General features: G+C 35.1%; 1 protein-coding gene across 2 annotated transcripts in view; it reads right to left on the bottom strand.

Annotated features, from left to right (window-relative positions):
• Nucleotides 1-6534: 6534 nt before the first annotated feature.
• The window catches only part of NDUFS4 (NADH:ubiquinone oxidoreductase subunit S4), a 115922-nt gene continuing 108728 nt past the window's right edge, over nucleotides 6535-13728 (bottom strand). For both annotated transcript variants that reach the window (XM_017533209.2, XM_017533212.2), the window contains one exon: nucleotides 6535-6751. In XM_017533209.2, the coding sequence (XP_017388698.1) occupies nucleotides 6648-6751 (104 nt within the window). In that variant the 3' untranslated portion in view covers nucleotides 6535-6647. The remainder of the gene's footprint in view (nucleotides 6752-13728) is intronic.

Below are 13728 nucleotides of genomic sequence, written 5' to 3'. Positions count from 1 at the left end.
TTTTATCTCCTTGGTTAAATTTATTCTTAGGTATTTTAACTTTTTTGATGTTACAGATTATTTTCTTGATTTCTTTTTCAGTTAGTTGACTATTTGTATATAAAAATACCACCTATTGGCCAGGCACGGTGGTTTATGCCTGTAATCCCAGCACTTTGGGAGGCTGAGGCGGATGGATTAAGAGATTAGGAGATCAAGACCATCCTGGCCAACTTGGTGAAACCCTGGCTCTACTAAAAACACACAAAAAATTAGCTGGGCTTCATGGTGCATGCCTGTAGTCCCAGGTACTTGGGAGGTTGAGGCAGGAGAATTGTTTGAACCCAGGAGGCAGAGGTTGCAGTGAGCCGAGGTCACGCCACTGCACTCCAGCCTGGGGACAGAGTGAGACTGTCTCAGAGAAAAAAAAAAAAAAAAAAAAAAAAAAAAAAAAAAAAAAAAGCTACTTATTTTTGTATGTTGATTTTGCTTCCTGCAATTTTATTGGATTCATTTACTAGTTCTAACAGTTATTCATATGTGAATATGGAATCTTTGAGGTTGATTACCTATAGGATTATGTCATCTGCCAATACACATCTTTTATCTTTCTGATTTGGATGTCTTTTATTTTTTGCTCTTGTCTGACTGCTCTTCCTAGTATTTCCAGTACTGTGTTGAATAGAAGTGGCAAGAGTGGGCATCCTTGCCTTATATGAGATCTTAGTTGATAAGCTTTCAACTTTATACCATTGAGTATGTTAACAATGGGTTTTTCAAAAATAATCTTTATTATATTGAGAAACTTCTATACCTAAACTGTTGAAGAGTTTTCATCAAGAAAGAATATTGGTTTTGTAGAATGCTTTTTCTGATCATCAATTAAGATGATCATGTTGGGTTTTATCTTTCATTCTGTTAATGTTATGTATCATCTTGATTTCATGTATGTCAATAAATAGGGTTGGAAGTATTTCCTCTTGTTCTATTTATTGGAAGAGCTTTAAAAGTATTGGCATTAACTTTTCCTTGAAGGTTGGGTAGAATTCAGCTGTAAAGCTACTTGGTACTTTGCTTGTCTTTGTTGGGAGGTTTTTCTTTTTTCTTTTTTGAGACAGAGCCTCACTCTTTTTGCCCAGGCTGGAGTGCAATGGCACGATGTTGGCTCACTGCAACCTCCACCTCTCAGATTCAAGTGATTCTTCTGCCTCAGCCTTCTGAGTAGCTGGGATTACAAGTGTGTCCCACCATGCCTGGCTAATTTTTGTACTTTTGGTAGAGACAGCATTTCACTATGTTGACCAGGCTGGTTTCCAACTCCTGACCTCAAGTGATATGCCTGTGTCAGCCTCCCAAAGTGCTGGGATTACAGGCATAAACCACTGCACCCAGCTGTTGGGAGATTTTTGATGACTTATTTAATTACTTTTTTTATTGGTCGGTTGAGGCTTTCTCTGTGTCAGTCTCAGTAAGTTGTTATTTTCCTAGGGATTTATCCATTTCTTCTAGGTAATCCAATTTATTGGCATATAATTGTTCATAATAGTTCCTTATGTTTCTTTTTATTTCTGAGGCATCTGTTGTAATGTGATTTTTTATTTTATGTGCATCTTCTCTCTGATTTTCTTAGACGAGCTAAGGGTTTGTCAACTTTGTCAAAAAACAGTTTTATTCTTTCTATGGCTTTTCTGTTCTCTATTTGACTTATTTCTGTTCTGATTTTTATTTTCTTCCTTCTGCTAAATTTGAGTTTAGTTATTCTTTTTCTAGGTTCTTGAGGTATAATAATATACTTTTTAAAAAATCTAATTTAGGAGTTTATTACTATAAACTTTAATACAGATGTTTATTGCTATAGAACTGGTTTTGTTGTATTCCACAGGTTTTGGTATGTTGTGTTTCCATTGTTGTTTATCTCAGTATACTTTAAAATTTTTCTTGACCTATTTTTTCAGGAGCATCTTGTTTAATATCCACGTATTTGTGAATTTTCCAAGATTTCTCTTATGAATTTTTAGTAACATAACACTGTGGTCTGAAATAATACTAGACATGACTTTAATCTTAAATTTGTTTGTTAAGACTGCATTGTGGCCTAACGTATGCTCTATCCTGGAGAATGTTCCATGTGCCCTGGAGAAAGAAAATGCATATTCTACTACTGTTAGGTGGAAAGTTCTGTATATGTGTCTGTTAGGTCTGTTTGGCCCAAAGTACAATTCAAGTCCAGTATTTCCTTATTAATTTTCTGCTTGGCTCATCTGTCAATTGTTGAAAGCAGGGTATTAAAACCTCCTATTATTATTGTATGCTACCTGTTTCTCCCTTCAAGTGCATTAATATTTGTTTTATATATTTAGGTGCTTCAGTGTTGGGTGCAAATATATTTAGACTGCCTATTTCTACTTGATAATCTGATCCCTTTACCATTAAATAATGTTTTCTCATGACAGTTTTTGACTTAGAGTCTATTTTTATCACATTATTAGTATAGCCACCCCTGTTCTCTTTTGGTTACTATCTGCATGGAATATCTTCTTCTGTCCTTTCATGTTCAGCTTATGTGTGTCCTTAAAGCTTATGTGTGTCTCTTGTAGAGAGCATATAGCTGCATCTTGTTTTTCTTTTAATCCATTTAGTTACTATATATCTTTTGATTAGAGAATTTAATCCATTTAACCCAAGATTATTATTGATAAGTAACAACTTCCCATTTGTATTAGTCCATTCTTGCATTGCCATAAAGTAACACTAAATACTAGGTAATTTATAAATAAAAGAGGTTTAATTGGCTCACAGTTCTGCAGGCTGTACAGGAAGCATGTCTCTGGCATCTGCTCAGCTTCTGAGGAGGCCTTAGGGAGATTTTACTCATGGCAGATGGCAAAGCAGGAGTGAGCATGTCATGTGGTGAAAACAAGAGAGAGAGTTGGGGGGAGGAGGTGTCATACTTCGCAGCAACGAGAGCTCATAAGAACTCACAACTGCAAGGACAGCACCAAGCCATCCCACCTCCAACAGTGGGAATTATAATTCAACATAAGATTTGGCAGGGTCATATATTTAAACTATATCACTGGTTGTTACTGGTTGTTTTGCAGCTCTTTTGTTCCTTTCTTCCTCTCTTGTGGTCTTTTGATGTCACAAGTTACATCTCTTTATATTATGTGTTCCCTGACAAATTATTTTAACTTTAGTTACCTTTGACCATTTTGACTCTTAACCTTCATACTAAAGTTATGTATGATTTACACACCACCATTATAATATTAGAATATTCTGGATTTGACTATTTATCAATACTAGTGAGTTTTACACTTTCATATTTATTCATGATAGTGATTATCATCTTTTCACTTCTATTTGGAGAACTCTGTTAAGCATCTCCTGTAATTTAGGTCTAGTGGTAATAAATTGTCTTAGCTTTTTCTTGTCTGTAAAAGACTATTTATCCTTCATTTCTAAATTACATCTTTGGTGGGTATACTATTCTTGGCTAGCAGGATTTTTTTCTTTTTAATTTACCACTTTGAATATATCATTCAGTTCTCTCTTGGCCCACAGGTTTTGGCTGAGAAATCCATTGAGAGTCTAATGGAGATTCCCTTACATGTGACTTGACACTATTCTCTTGCTGCTTTTAAAATTCTGACTTTTGACAGTTTGAGTATAATGTGCCTTGGGGAGGACTTCTTTGGGTTCAGTCTTTTTGGGGACTTTAAACTTCATGGAATTAAATGTTCATCTCTCTTCAAAGATTTGGGAAGTTTTCAGCAATTATTTTATCAAATAAGCTTTCTGTCCCCTTTTTCGTTCCCTTTTTCTCTGAAACTCCCATAATGTGGATATTTGTTTAATAATATCCTATACATCTGATAGGCTGTTTTCACTCTTCTCATTTTTGTCTCTTCTGAGTCATTTCAAAAGATCTGTCTTGAAGTACACAGATTCTTTCTGCTTGATCTAGTCTGCTGTTGAAGCTCTCAACTGTATTTTTTATTTAATTAATTAAATTCTTCCGCTCCAAGATTTCTATTTGGTTCTTTTTAGTGATATCTATCTTTTTGTTAAATTTCTCATTCAGGTCATAAATTATTTTCCAGATTTCTCTGAATTGTTTATCTGTACTCTCCTATATCTTTCTAAGTTTCCTTAAGATAATTACTTTGAATTCCTTTTCAGGCAATTGGTAAAATTTTTCTGATCCATGAACACTTTTTTTCATGCTTGTTGGCTGCATATATATCATCTTTTGAGAAGTGTCTGTTCTTGTCCTTTGCCCACTTTTTAATGGGGGTTTTTCTTATAAATTTAAGTTTCTTATAGATTCTGGATATTTAGTCCTTTGTCAGATGGATTAATTGCAAAATTTTTCTCCTATTCTGTAGGTTATTTTACTCTGATGATAGTTTCTTTTGCTGTGCAGCTGTTTGGTTTAATTATTTCCCATTTGTCCATTTTTGCTTTAGTTGCAATTGGTTTTTGGCATTTTTGTCATGAAATCTTTGCCCCTGCCCATGTCCTGAATGGTACTGCCTAGGGTATTTATAGTTTTGGGTTTTACATTTAAGTCTTTGATCTATCTTAATTTTTGTATATGGTATAAGGAGGGTGTCCAGCAAAACTGGGTAACTTCTTAACATGTTTGTTCCTTAAAGTTTACCTTTCATCTGAAATAAAATTCTAAAATAGTAGTTATTAAAATGTATATTAGTCAAGTAAAGCTTAAGATGGCCAACACAGGAAATGCAGTGGGCCTTCCTCATGTGTGTGTATATGTATATAATTATGCAAATATATATTACTATACATGTGTATGGTAATAATATAACAGTGTATTAAAAGCTGAAATAAATGTAGAAGACCTGCACCTTTCCCACAACCAATGGTATCCACTGAAGTCACCATTAAGAATTTCTTATATATCTTCTCTAAAATAGTCCAGGTACATACATGTAAGCATCTGTTTCCTCACCTCACCCCCACATATGTTATCTACTATTCTTGGTGTTTTTCACTTAGCAATATACATTACACTTCATTCCAAAAAGCTAATTTTTTTGTTGTTTTAAATAGCTGTATCGTATTCTTTAACTCTATTTCCCTTTAATAGACGTTTAGATTGTTTCAGCTTTTTCGCTATCAGAAACAACTTTAGAATAAACATCTTTGGACATTAACCTCTGTATATCCACAGGATATTTGCCTAGAAGTGCATTTTTCAAATTAATTAAAATACAAAGTTAACATTCTGAAAAAAGATTGCCAATATACTCTCCAAAACTATGTCAATGTGCTATTTTCTGAAATGCAGTTAAGAAAATGTATATTTAATTTATAACTCTTGAAACATCAAATAACATTAAAAATCCTAAGAAATCATCTGTGATTAACTCCATTAGCTATTTTAAATTATTTTCGTAACTAAAAATAATTAAAAGTATGAGTGTTGAAGACAAACAGACATGAGTTCATGTCCCTGATTTGGCACTTTGGACTTGTGTAACTTTTTTTTTTTTTTAAGATATGGGGTCTTACTCTACTGCTCAGGCTGGAGTGCAGTGGCATGATGATAGCTCACTATAGCCTTGATCTCTTGAGCTGAGGTGATCCTCCTGACTCAGCCTTCAAAGTAGCTGACTACACACAAATGCCACTATGCCAGGCCAATTTATTTATTTTCAAAATTATTTATTTATATTTTTTTAGAGATGCAGTCTTGCTATGTTGCTCAAGCTGGTCTTGAACTCCTGGCTTCAAGTAATTCTCCCACCTCAGTCTTCTGCATAGCTGGGATTATAGGCATGAGCCACAGTGCATGACCTGTGTGACCTTGAGCAGGCTATCAAGCAGCCTTGATTTTTGTCTTTTCTTTGCAAAATGGGGAAAATAATAGTTTCTGCTAAAAGGGTTATTAAAATGTCTTTTGAATAGAATAGCCAAACAAAGCATGTGTTTAACTCATAATGTGTGACGTAAATGATTAACAAACAATAAAAGCATTTATCTGCTTATATTTAAAAAAAAAAAAGTGATTATTACAAATCTCCATGAATGAACTAATTTTTATTTTCTCTGAGTCTTGATTCCTAAGAATATAAAATCTTCACCTGAACTGCTCACAATCATGAAGTGTTGATTTCTGGGCAGAGATTACTACGAAATGCAATTCATTCAGGATCAAAGTACCTTAGTAAATGATAAAATTCTAATTAAAAGAAGATAACTTCTTTATAATGAAGAGATAGGGGTTTAAGTTTATAAAACGCCAATGTTATTGTGTACTTTTCTACCTATAATAAAACCACTTCTAAGACAACATTTTAATAATGTTGGCTGGTGATTTATCAACAATATTTACTTGAGAATGGCTATGAAAAGCAAACATAAAACTTCAATGTTGCAGCTGATTTCAAGCATTCCTTTTAATAGATTCTAAGTACCAATATTTCCCAGAGGTATGATCACCTCAAATCTTCTCTCTATATAGGAAACTGTAACATGCTCAGTTTGAAACATCAAAAAACATTTAAAATAGACATCACAAGATGTATCTGTAGTTTAAAGGTCAAATTTATTAGGAGATTAAGAGATGTATTATACATGGACTATAAATACTGCACAGCTGACTTTATTCACAGTCAAGCACAGATATAGTCAGTGCCAACCTATTTTGTGGATACTCTTGTTCTTTTGTTCCAAGAAAAGTTTGCACCATAAGACTTGGACTTGGGTTTTGGAACTCTCTTCTCTTCAACATCATAGCTCCATCCTAGGGGAAAAAAACAAAGAAATCCCCAGAAACAGAATTAAAAGGGATACCTGAAGAGCCCAGCAAGCAGAGGCTAGCTTTTATAACTTAAAGTTCATTTATCATCAAGAGTATATGTCAACACATCTGAAATATAAATACTTAGTATTTGTTCCTTTACAATCCTCTGTGAGAAAACGGTCCAAAAGATTGCCTGCAGATGATTTACCATATCTCAAGTTAGTTAAAAATATAAACTATGATTCAATTTCTCCTTGCTCAATTACTGATATCGATGTATTATGTGTAAATTTCTTATTACTCTGTGGTTTAACATAGGATTTTTAAAATAGCTGCAATGAAGAGCAAAGAACAATGTAACCAATATCACTATTCTTCTAAAAGTTGGTTTATTTACAAGTCTGAAGCTCTTCCAAAGGGATACAGAAAAATATGTACATATATATATGTACGTGTGTGTGGGTGTGTGTGTGTACTACACAGTTGAAGTGGACCATGAGAGGTTACTTGGTTCAATCCCTTGGACTTGGACAGGCTGATTAAACTCAAAAAGATTTTCAACATTTGTTTCAAGAGCTATCTGTACTAGGTGGAATCACATGGGAGTACCCGATAAACAGTGCAAATTGTTAGGCCTGCCCAAAGGCCCACTAGATCAGAATCTCTGGTGGAGGCCCAGGAAACTACATTTTAACTATCAATTCCAGGAGATTTTTAAGCTTAAAAAAGTAAGGACCACTAATCAAAGCTGTCTGTTCTCTTCCGAGTATTTCTATTTGCCTTCCAAAGCCATTTTAGTATTTTGTAATTTAGAAAACTGGGTATATGTATGTCTACATTTTTTGCATTAAGTCCTATTCTTCAGTTCTCTTAAAATATGGGAAACAAATCAACATCCTCCTCCTTAAAAATATAATTAAGCCATTCTTTTATTCCCCAAGCTAGGCAACCACTATAACATTCACTTTTCTTCATAAAATCTGTTTTTCCACACCTGTAATTTATCCTTCTTCTCTCGTGACTTTTATTCAAATAACTCATCTTGAAACATCGAATTCATGGCTGTATCATAAAGTCATGTACAAAATGTCCAAAATGTGATTATTATATGGTCTAATTAAGTGAGCTTCTTGATCTTGGTAAGTATAGTACTTTCTGCCACAAAGTTTACATCTTAATAGTCCCTTAGTTAGTATTCAGTTTTACCACAAAAGTTAAGCCTATGAGACTCAACTCATCAAAGTATACTACTGCTACTGTAGTAGTATAAGGAAAATAATAACATTTAACATAGTATTTTAAATTAAGCTTTTAATCTATTTTATCCATAATACTACATTCCCAACTGCTGGACCTCCATCTCCAAAGACAGTCCAATAACTATAAGGAAATGGGGAAGCAGGAAAGCAAATGAAACATCCAAGTCCAGGAGAGAAAATATTAATTTACTTGCTCAGCATAACCTTACTTTCACAGAGTAAAAAATATGTTTTGAGAACTTTCTTATCCATTTAAAAAAGTTACAAAGCTATAGCTTACTTTAATAGAATCTAGACTTATAAAGTAAGTACGTTAACAAGTAGTTATCTCCATTTCCAAAAACTTACTAAAGGGCATAAGAATTGTATTTTATAAACTTGTCACGAGAGTTAAAGTACATGTCTTGGACTTCATAAGGACGTCATAATTCATGTAAAGTCCTCAGAAAGCACCCCAATTATCAATCACTTATTGAGTTCTATGAGAAAGGCACGTTTACTAAAATCTTTATATGAAGTAATATTATCCATTGTACAGCTGAGTAAACTGAGGCTCAGAGAGGTTAGGTAGCTAGCACAAGGTCATTCAGCCAAGAAGCGGCAGAGTCAGGATTTAAACAAAGACGGCTCGATTCTGGAGGCTACGCCTTTCCTATTATGCTACATCATCTCTTGTGGTTTATAGTACTCACTCAATAAATGATAAGTATGATTTGGTCCTCAAATTTGATTCACAACTTCCTAGCAACACATCTCTATATAAATTTCCATCACATTACAGCCCACTACATTTGAATTTGTGATGTTTTGGGTATAGCTAGCCATAATCTAACCTAGTTGTTTTTTTTTTCTTTTTTTTTTTTTTTAAGACGGAGTCTTGCTCTGTCACCAGACTGGAGTGCAGTGGCATGATCTCGGCTCACTGCAGCCTCTGCCCACCAGGTTCAAGCAATTCTTCCGCCTCCGCCTCCTGAGTAGCTGGGACTACAGGTGTGTGCCACCACGCCCAGCTAATTTTTGTATTTTTAGTCGAGACAGGGTTTCACCATGTTGGCCAGGATGGTCTCAACCTCTTGACCTCGTGGTCCGCCTACCTTGGCCTCCGAAAGTGCTGGGATTCAGGCGTGAGCCACCGCACACGGCCCTAATCTAGTTATTAACTACAGAAAGGGGTTTTGGTAAGCAAATTAATAATGGGATCTGAGCATACTAACTTTAAAATTGTAAACTTCTTAAGCACTTCCCATATTAACCAGCAAATGATGCTGGTAATTACAGAAAATATTCAATTTAATAAAGGAGGTACAACAATATTTACAAAGCATTGCTATTCATTTAATAAATATTGATGGCCAATTCCATGTCAGAGACTGTTTTTAGACAATGGAGGTAGACTAGTGAAGAAAACAGAAAAATTTCATGAACTTCTTCAAGTTAGTAGGGGAAAAAAGTTAGTAAGTATATAGTAGGTGCTAACATAGTAATACCTAAATTATAAAATATGTATTATATGCCAATGAGCACTAAAGAGAAAATACTTGAGATGGGGTATACAGGGGAGCCCTCCCTCTCTGAGAACTGGGCAGAGAACAGTAACTGCAAAGGTGCTGAGGCAAGAGAACTCCTGGTGTACCATGCAGTATGCCCTATGCCCCGTGCTGAGTGCTTTAAATACATTTTTATTGGAATTTTATGTATGGAGTTTATAGGTTATATGGCTATAAGGCAGGCATTATATATATCTTAATTTTATATTAACTTATAAGAAAAAATATAGCACAGAGAAAATAAACAGCCTAAAGTCACAGGGCTAGTAAGTGACAAAGCCAGGATTTTTAACCCAGATGGACTTTAACAGCTACCTACTTCATTAATAAAACTGCCATTTCTTTAAAAATACCCTGCAATCACAAATTTTATCTATTTCATTCATTTCCTTTTATTTGAAAAAGTATGTTGAAAAGACTTTTAAGAATCCCTGGAAAATAAATCTATGTTCCACATATGCTCTCCCACAATTGTGAGGAAGGAAATGGTTTCTAGCGTAGATTCTGTATTTGGTTATAATGATCGATGGCAAATTCACCCAAGACCTTCATAATCTTTCCTTGCCAAATGATAGGTAAAAAACCTAAGTTCTCCCTCCTCTCACTACCTCCCAACACACACTCTCCAGATCAACAAAGACATTAGGAAAGAAACCGCAGAAGAAATGAGAAAGCACTCAAATATTTAGGAACTAGTACTATACACGCAAACACAAACTTGATAATCACTCTCTAATTCACTCAATTACTCTTTCAGCCACCAGGGAGAATTCTTTTTACTACATCAGATCTCCAACACAGATCTATTATCTATTCTGGTTATGAAGTTTCAAAATGCGGTCAGGGTCACTGCAACGTGAGAAGAATGAAGTTTTATACACATAAAAGAACAACTGGTTTGGGTAGTTTTATACACAAAAGAACAACTGGTTTGGGTTTTCTCCTGGTAACTAAGGAGTGAGCTGGCTCCTGGGAATTGTGAGCCAGATTACAGTTGCTGTTGGTGGTGATAACAACAATAAATAGAAGTATCATGACAGGGATTGGAATGTGGATGGTCAAAGCACCCTGGGAAAAACAAATAAAAATATACAGAGAAGCCTGCATTTGCTAATAGGATCCATCTCTATATAATTACCACTGGCCACTCATGATTGTTAGGATGTGTAAGGCAAAAAATTTATTATTTTTCCATTTTTTTTTGTGGCAAACAAGTTTGTTTCTAAAGTTGTAGATGCAACTGTAAAAACTAAGTAAATGCAAAGGAGTGTATGAGGAAATCCAATGACAATTCACAATAGAGACTGAAACTAAAATCAGAATCCCTTTGGATTTTCTATTCATTATTCAGAAAACTTTTCTACTATGTAGGGCTGTCATCATAATAAAAATTTGCCGTTTTTTGAGATACTGTTATAAGAATCTGATCACATTTCCAAGCATCCCCCTCCAAAGTATTTATCTTAACAGTGCCTGGATAAACAAATTTACTGGTACCACTATACTCGAATATAAAGGTTACTTGAGCAAATGGTGAGGTTGAGCTAAAAAGATAAGACTCTAAGAATAACAACACTTGAAAGGACATTAAGCATGTGTGCTTAAGAATGGGTAAGTTATGCCGGGCGCGGTGGCTCACGCCTGTAATCCCAGCACTTTGGGAGGCCAAGGCGGGTGGATCACGAGGTCAAGAGATCGAGACCATCCTGGTCAACATGGTGAAACCCCGTCTCTACTAAAAATACAAAAAAAATTAGCTGGGCATGGTGGTGCGTGCCTGTAATCCCAGCTACTCAGGAGGCTGAAGCAGGAGAATTGCCTGAACCCAGGAGGTGGAGGTTGCGGTGAGCCGAGATCGCGCCTTTGCACTCCAGCCTGGGTAACATAAGTGAAACTCCGTCTCAAAAAAAAAAAAAGAATGGGTAAGTTAGATGAATTGTACTCATATTTTCTACTTCTCATGTGAAACTTGTTCCTAAAAAGAAAGAATATCTTGCAAGAAATAAAATTTAGATATGAAATGTTTTAAATTCTATAAGAGTATCTTTTTTTAACTCTAAATTTTTTTGTTGTTGTTAAAGAAAGAGCCCAAACTTGTTTTTCTGAATGGAAACATGGAAGTGAAAACACTCGCACTCTCTGAAGAAAGCTTATATAAAATGAAGGTGTAGTCTATAATCACAATGGTCCCATATGTTGTCCTATTAGGGCACTGAAAACTAGCCCTTGCTCTTCCCAGCTGTGCAACAGAAGATCAAAGCAACAGAGTCCAAGGCAGCTGCCCCAGGGATGGGTAGAGCCCCTACTGCTGCCGCCACTTCCCAGAGGAGAGTAGCCATATGACACAGATTTGCCACAAACCCAGCTACCAGCACCTAAATGATGACCAGCTGACTCCCTTTGCTGTTTCACATACTGAAACACTTTCAAAAATATTTTGAACTTTAAGCCCTAGTATCAGAGAAGTACCTTTGGAAAATGCTATAGTAAACTTAAAATGTGATCTTTAACATCCTATGCCCAATTTCTTTTTCTGAAATATGCCAGTTTATTTTGTAGGTCTCTACACTGTGGTTGGAATATTCTATTTCCTATGATATAAATGGTATAATCTATTCAAATACTGAAAAAACCCAACTTCTGAACAAAACCAGACCACAATTATGAATTCCACATAAGAGACAGAAAAATAGAATTAATTCATTTTTATACAGAATCATTTCATTTATGGTTCAGCAATACAAAAATACAAACATCCATCAGTTCTTTTATTGCTTGTGAAATGTTTTACCGCAAGTAACCTTGATTAACATCCTATGAAAGGTCTTTCTTCTCTAATAACCTAATCTCAAATGCTGACATGAGTTTGGAAGTGAACAGCTAAATGATTTATCCTACTCTCCATTTGTGCACAGAACAAGAACTACCATGTAATTTGGCACAAACTGATGTAACTGACAGTCACTTCCAACTGAAGCATGGGATCAGAAGAGCAAAGCTTTGGGAGGCCAAAGCAAGGTATACTGGTACTTGGAAGGTTTCAAGATTCTTCATTAGACTCCACATTATATCTGGCTGAAAGCAAAGCATAACTCTAACATATAATTTTAAGGAGGAGAAAAGAAAAATAGCTTTTTGGGAATTTCACTTTAAAAGTCTCTTTACTCTGAAATTACCAATTAGGTATATAATATCGGGGGGCGGGTAGGGGGTAAATGGTTCAGAATAATAAAGTATCCTAGATCTTCTTTAGGAATTACTATGGAGAAATAACAGCAGTTTTGGATATACTGGCAAAGCAAGTCTTTCCATGAAATTTACATAAAGTGATTTAAACAACCAAATAAGGTGAAAGTGAGGCACCTGAAATATTTGTTAGATTATAATACCCTACACCCTGCGATAGCTGTGCCACCTCTCTAAGAACAAAACCCCAAAATATCACTTTGATGTAATAGTCAATGCCCCTCTGAAATTTTACCTTTTCAAATAATACACTTGCTATATAATATTACTATTATTTTAAAAGCAGTAGTTGGAACTATTCAGCATTTGCCACAGAACAAGCCAAGATAGTAATCCATTACTCCAGCTTTTGTGTTCCAAAAGTACATCTGAAAATCAGTCATTAGAAATTTAGAACACATTTTTCTGGAGAAAAAAACTACACAAATAGCCAAAAACTACTCCCAGAGATTTGCAAGCTACACATAGGGATTCTCAGAATCTTATTTAATCTATAATAAACCAGGGACATCAGTAAGCCACCACATGTAATTCTCTCTCATGCTCCCTCTTTTGCTCTTGCCTTAGCAGTATCTTCCTAGCCACAGACAGGACCTGGGATTGGAAGTTGAGAGGAAAAAGCTATGTAGGAAAAAAAAAATCTTTATTAGGTTGTAGTAAAAATAATCATCATTTGCAGTTTCTGTATTTGTGAATTCACCTATTCACTAAAATTTACTTGTGACCCCTAAATCAATACCCATGGTGCTTCTGTGGTCATTTGTGACGTGGAGAATGCAAAAAAATTTGAGCCCTGAAATGTGTGTTACAGGATTAGGGTTCCAAATGAGGTGAAGCAAGATGCCTTCTTGTTTCAGGTCTCATACTGTCAACAAAGCATACTTTTTGTGGTCTACTTAGTGCCCCCCCCTTTTTTTTTTTTTTT

The sequence above is a fragment of the Cebus imitator genome, unplaced genomic scaffold (genome assembly GCF_001604975.1).
Source record: "Cebus imitator isolate Cc_AM_T3 unplaced genomic scaffold, Cebus_imitator-1.0 Scaffold80, whole genome shotgun sequence".
NCBI lineage: Eukaryota > Metazoa > Chordata > Mammalia > Primates > Cebidae > Cebus > Cebus imitator.
The sequence above is the reverse complement of the archived record's forward strand: the minus strand, read 5'-3'. Positions and strand labels throughout refer to the sequence as shown.